The 6960-nt window shown below is 39.3% G+C and overlaps 1 protein-coding gene across 1 annotated transcript; it reads right to left on the bottom strand.

Moving 5' to 3' along the window:
- Positions 1-1739: 1739 nt before the first annotated feature.
- LOC139289717 (fucolectin-1) lies at positions 1740-4570 on the bottom strand. The gene is made up of 5 exons (XM_070911336.1): positions 4507-4570; positions 3759-4044; positions 2870-3024; positions 2028-2307; positions 1740-1890 (listed from the first exon to the last, which is right to left on the bottom strand). The coding sequence occupies exons 1-5, from the start codon at positions 4568-4570 to the stop codon at positions 1740-1742; spliced, it is 936 nt and encodes a 311-aa protein (XP_070767437.1).
- Positions 4571-6960: the final 2390 nt, after the last annotated feature.

Here is a 6960-nt window from a genome sequence, read left to right as displayed (position 1 = left end):
AGAGGTGTCGTGATACTGTATACAATAATGATGCGGAGAAGAGAACACCACAATGTAAAGCCGAGTCCATTATTTTCTATATTAGGACACCTAAGGGTGCGTTATTGTACTTATACCGTGTCTGCTTACCACAGGTTTTGGGAAGTATGTTTTTGTGCTGTCTTGCAGAGAGTTTAATCAGGAGATTGATGCCACTCTCGTGTCTGTACGTTAAGTATGAAGCTACAGTGAGAAGGCAGTTAGCTTAGCAGGACTGGGAGCAAGATCAAACGGCTAGTCTGGATCCACCAGCACCTCTTCGGCTCAATGAACACGATCTGTAACTGTAAAAACAACTCCTACAAATTAAAACCACCAACCAACTGAAATGTTTCCATTTCTGTTTGCGTACTGTTTAAACAAAGAAGATCCGACATGTTTATTTGTGAACTTTAGAGCTTTATTGGTATATTTTTCAACAAGCTTGCTGTTTCCCCCTTCTTCCAGTATTTATGCTATGCTAAGCTAATCGCTTCCTGGCTTTAGCTCCATACTTGACGCACAGATATGAGAGTGGTATCGATCTACTCATCAAACTCTCCGCAGTAAAGTGAATAAGAGTATTTCCCAAACTGTTCCTTTAATTGTTAGCAAGTGGTAACTAAAGAAGGTACTATTGCTATGGATACTTGCAGTGTAATATACCTTGTGCACTGATTTAGAGTGGTTGTTAAACTGTTGGCCAGAACTATTTTTGACTTTGAGGCGTCCGTTACACGATTTTAACAGGCCACACTTTCAGTTGTAGATACAGGGGTTTATGTAATGAGGACAACCATGTTGAGTTTTAGCTTGAATAAGAGGGGACAATTAAAAACCTTGAAATTTGTACCCCAATGTAACACCTTGTGAAGATGATTCAAACGCATATCATGACAGAAATATTAGTAGCAACAACGGCAGAATAAGGAAGATGGTACATGTTACAAAACTAAGACAAGGCAGGCTGGTTTTATAGTTTCAATTTATTTCAGCAAAGGTGAAATAATATTCATCTGCAGGCAGTGACAGACCTGAAACTCACTCAAAAAACAGCTTTACAAAATAAAATATGACCCAAATACAAAATCATATATATATACAATCACAATATTAAACAAAATATACGTATTAGTGTCTAAAATAAACTCAGCCTTCGGTGTGGTTGTTCGGAACAAATATAAGTACTTTTAATTTCCAACATGGTACCATGCATCTTCATCTAGCATAACCCAACTCTATTTACAGTGAATAAAATGATTATGTGTTATGTACAGGGTGTCACTCGTACTGACAAACCATGGAGCTTTTTAGCCTCTTTTGCTTATTGTTTTTGTTTTACACAAATTTATGGTTCAGTCTCTCAGCTCTTATCAACACTAGCAACAGCAGGCAGCAGTTTTCAGTGATAAACCTGCTGTACGCTACCTGCCCAGCTCTAAGCAGCAGACTGATAACGTTAGCAACTAGCTGGTGATGAAAGTAACCAGATATTTTGGACACCAAACCAGAGCTAGAAGGACTCCAAATGTCAGCTTGTTTTGGAGTTCTTCTGCCCCCTAGTGGTAAAAAATGAATTAATGCAGCTTTAATACGCTCCGAACCATGAAACTGAACTGCTGTCTCTAATGATGTGAATGAAGCGTAAGGTATGATGGCAACATGAGTCTGTACAAGAGCATCAGCTTAACAACTGCAATGTGAAATGTCATTCGCCAGATTTAATCCAGTCTGGAGCCATACACCTCCACCTCACACAAGGTCAGGTACTCGGCTCTTCCAGGGACGACTATGTTAACGTAGCGTCCGTCCATCCCGTTACACTGGAAGCTTGAGGTGAAACCTCCGGTGATGCTTGAGATCACAGCACACCTAGCAGAAGAAGAAATGACCTCGTTAACTCATCGAATGGCCAGTTTAATAAATGGAGACTCTAATTGAACACGAATGTGTTAATTAATCACAAACATTTAGTTATAGTAGTATTTTAATTAATGACTGTGAGCTACCTGGGATTGTTGTTGCCTTCATTTTCAAGAGAATCTCCAATTCGGATCTCAGCTCCATTAATTCTCAAGGGATAATTTCTGTAGTTGGTTATGTTAATAGAAAACACTTTATGGGTTTTGCCCAGGTCCAGTCGCCACCAGGGGTTGAAGTCGTTGCTTGTGTGAGTACAAGAGCCCTGGGCCCAGTTGCTTGCACGATTCCCATCTATGGCATTATATGCGATGCCTGTCGAATGCAGCGACGACTGTGAGGCTTTTCCTTGGAGTGCTAGGTTCTCTCCTGTACAAAGGACACAGTTGCAAACATCAGCACTGACGTCTAGTTTTCCTTGATGCTCTCTGCAGAAAACAAACTGACCCTGGTCTGTGAATGTCTTGAACCTGAAATTTCCAGCAGCAAGAAACTGCAGTAAAAGATGGCGAGGTTATGGAAAGTTGCGTGGATGCCTGTTGTTTATTTGGATCAGCACTGCAAAGCTGAAGTACAGCAGCAGCTAGCAGAAGTAAATGTGTGAAGTGGTTTGTATGGCAGCATCTACGGTACATATAACACATTTGTAAATGTTTTTCTGCAACTATCCAGAATCACAGTAACTTTTGAGAAACTGTTTCTTCTTACTACCAATTTTAAGATGTTCAAAATAAACCGGCTCGGCTGAGTTTCACTATATTGCGTGTTAGAGTTACGACACATTTAACTCAAACAGCTTCCACTTTGCAAAGGAGTGATATGTTAGTACCAGGAAATACCGGCACATGCATTTTGTTTCAAATGCAAATAGAAAACGAGGCGGCGGCACCACCTAGAAAATCATATTTAATCATGTAGCTCAAATTCTCACCAGTTGGGGCACGGTACCCATAGACTTCCACTTCACAGAGCATGAGGACCCTTTTTAAACCAGGTAGAACCACTGTCACATAGCGTCCCTCCACAAGTCTGGTAAAAGTCACCTTTAAAGACCTGCCTGCTGGAATATGAGGGATTACAGCAACCCTACGAGAGACAGAGAAAGAGGAATTTGTTTTATAATTTACCTGAAAGGTGTATAACAATATAAAGTAAGAAATAAGCACCTGACCACTCTGCCAACAAACAAACTAACATAAAACTTCAGTCACTCTATCTCACTTTGTTGCGATATATTAAATATAGTTCCAGTATTTCAGCAACATGTTTTCAAGGCAAACAACAAACAGCCGATAGGAGGAAACAGCTTCACAGGTACAGCCGGAGTTTTTAAATTATGACTGATTTCGAAATTCGAAATGTGGTTTCATCACATACACATAGACCGCAGCACCACTGTCTGTTTCGGGAAATGAATGGACACGTGCCAGTCTAAACACGAGGGAATATAGATAAGTAACAACCGCTCCTCCCCCACACTTTTCAATGGACCTTTGAACAGGGCATTAGCAACACTCTTGTGAATATTAAATTAGGACAATATCAGTCAAAACTACCTGGAAAAATAGAGGCAAAACATTATAAGACTAGCTCTCAAATGCTGGATATCTTATGGTTACCTGGAGGCTAAAATCATAATAGAAAGAGTCGTGGCACTATTTCACACCGCAGATGCCACATGTTCAATGAGTGTGGCGAGCGTTTAGTTCATCGTCTACCAGCTCATTGGCTGGAAGATGAGACGCGTCAGGGTCTGGGTGGTCTGTTCAACTATTTCCTGGGGGAAACCCTGTATTTAATAAGTCATTACATTCACTCACACTGGGTTTTCGGCACCATTGTCTTGTAAAGAGTTGCCGATGTGAATCTCTGCCCCGTTGAGTTTTTCTGCACAGCAGTCTCCTCTGTTGGTGACGATGACGGAGGTGACGGTGTAGGACTCCAGGAGGTCCACTCTCCACCAGGGGTTGGTCTGTTCAGTGGTGTGGGTGCATGAATCGGCGAAGAAGTGAGATTCACGGTTTCCATCAATGGCATTGTGGGCCGCCCCAAATGTGTGCATATAACGTTGAGACTGGGTGGCTTTTCCACGCAAGGCCACATTTTCTATGAATGAGACAGTTGAAATACACATCACAATGTACAATGGAGAAATGCTTGTAAATTACTAAACCTGCCTCTTGGGGGCAGCGGAAACAGGTTGGGAACACAACATTGATGATATGGCAAACACTTGCTCAAGTTTTGCATTTGTGTCCACCTGATGAAAGTAAGTCCAATATTCACTCTACTTTTAGCTCTGTTTTTGGTCTCTACCAACTCCTGAAGGAAATGTCTGGCTCTTTAACTGCTAAATGCTCTACTATGTTCACCAGCTAGTCTCTAACTAAGATTTAATGTGAGATTAATGTCAAAACAGCCTTCTAGTGTCAAACTCTGCACGTCATTCTGCACAGTGAAGCTCAAACATCTAACTGAAGCAACAATACGCAAAGCACATTTTTGATTGGAGGGAAACTTTAATGTTTTATAACAAAGATGTTGCAGATGTAGCCAGATCATACTCACGATAGGTGGAAGCCGAGCACGTCGCCAGAAGGAGCTGCAAAAGCAGGACTGAACTGCGTTTCATTGTTCTGGTTGAGGCAGAAAAGAGAGTCAAACAATAGGTTTACACTGAAGAAATCAACATTGTCAACATTATTACTGTATGAAGTTTATCCCGGACCTTCAACAATCTATGTTCCAGAAGTTAGATATCCAAAGTGTTACAACTATCGGTGCCCAGTAAGCAGACAAAAGTGAAATAACCCTCCAAACGGTGTATTTAAAAGCACAATTATTCAGCTACAACCACATACCTTGACTTGTAAAATAAACTCAGAAGATGAGGAGGAGCTGCTCTTTATGCCGTGTCAATGAATGTGATTTGACGTGGACCACACAGGGATATTTATATGCACATCTTGTCACGGCACGTGCTGTTGTTTATTGATGATTTACCACAGGCGACTTTTTCTTCCTCCTTGTATGTAGATAAGGTTTATCAAGCATATCAGGGATCTGCAGCTTTTTATGGTGTTTTTTCCCTTTGATTTTGTCCGTCGTTAGCTTTGTAATTGTAATTGTTCACGATTCAGTCATTTATTGCTGCATCAACTATCTACGAAGAATTTGTCAGAATCAGCCATGTGCAGCCATAAAAACAGGGCACAGGACAACACAAGTGAAAACAAACAAAAGAAATGGTATAATAAAGCAGCCCATTGACAAGTGTGACGTGTAAACTAAAGCTCAGCTAAAACCTTTAATTGTTGTGTATTTTTTAAATACACAACAATACTAGCCTTATGCTTAAATACAATTTTCTGTCAAAACTTCTGAGTGTGAGTCTCATGTATGTCAGAGAGAAAGGGCAGCTCAGTACCAGTGATTTTTAAGGTTGTGTGTACAATTTTGTCCAACTGCTTTTTCTCTCGGTGTCCATGCTGTGTTAGACCAGAATAGAAAACGTGAGTGTGGATTCAGTCAAAGCCCTCTTTATTTATATAGCACATTTCAAACACAGAGGCAAAGAAAAGCATTAGAATGACATTAAAAACAATAAGCAAAGATCTGGTCATCCTTTTTGATGATGATGATGATGGAAATGGAAATGGCTTTGTCCACTTCACAGAAGAGGAGATGGTGTAAACCTGCTCCACCTCCTGGCCTTGGATGGACTGACGCACACACTTGCTCCTGCCAGTAAGAATGTGGTATCAGCTGAACAAGCATACGACATGAAAAACAAACACATCCAGTAAATTAAACATTATTTTATTCTTGTACCATGTTAAGTATATCAGAGGAACATTGCTGTTACATTACGAAATTAGTTGAATTTCAACAATATAAACATGCACTTTTATTATGTGTTTTCCTTTTACAGGCTGCCTTTTGTTCTGAAAAATGTGTCACGTGTACTTGCTGTTTCAATTCCCACCAAAAAACAGTTCCTGGTCAGATAAACAGAGATAAAACAGTCAAATTAGAGAATAGCAACATTGCTGATATGCTGCCAGGTAGATCATAAAAGGCATAACTTCCCGGTTTGATTAGATAATGCGTGTACTTTGCATTCTCAGGAGTGTTATATTGATGCTGGAAAGGAAAACAAACAATAAAGTATGAAACCACATGATTACACATAGGTCCATAATAATATAAAATAACAAAACTAACAAGCATTGAAAATGTGTTTGATTTTTCTACGCATTGATGATTGACATGAGATTTGGATGAATATAATCATATGAAAACAAACTGACCTTAATGTATTGGCCAAATTAAAGATGCAATGGGAGTGAATGCATTAGGCTTTGCTTGCTTTAATGTGTTACGGTATATAACTCATCAGCTGTACATGTCATTATAATGAGCTTATGTACTGTTGTGTTGATCAGTGTGTAATATAGAAAACATGTAATTCTTAATATTTATATTACATATATACATATATATGTATATATATGTATATATACTTCAATGTATTCTATAACTCATAATAGCTGTTTATGTCATCATAGTGAGCTCATGTAGGTAAGTGATGAGCATTTCTACTGTCTATAAATACAGTGGGATTGAATGGGCATCAATAGACTTCAATGCATTTTTGCACAACAAACTCACTATTTAGTGATCGAAGTTTAAACATGTGCATCTGTATGTGTTCAAATGGGAAAACGATGAGAAGTATTTTTCATAGCAAAGATTAATTTGCAAACATTAAGACAGAGGGGGAAAAAAACGTCTGTTAACGAACAAGGCATATAAGATTAGAAAGTAATACATGATATTAAAAAATAACCACAATACAGTCGCCTATAAAAACAGAAAAAATAAATAACACGTTCTTGTCTCTAAAATCTAAAGAATGTGGAAGCACAACGGGACAAACCTCCTCAGTTGCCTCCAATTCCCATAACCACGTTAATATCGAGACTCGCGAGACTTGAAAAGTGTCAACACGTTTGCGGCTGC

Source organism: Enoplosus armatus, chromosome 9 (assembly GCF_043641665.1).
Source record: "Enoplosus armatus isolate fEnoArm2 chromosome 9, fEnoArm2.hap1, whole genome shotgun sequence".
Taxonomy (NCBI): Eukaryota; Metazoa; Chordata; class Actinopteri; order Centrarchiformes; family Enoplosidae; genus Enoplosus; species Enoplosus armatus.
Note: the sequence above shows the minus strand (reverse complement) of the source record. Positions and strands in the feature narration are given on the sequence as shown.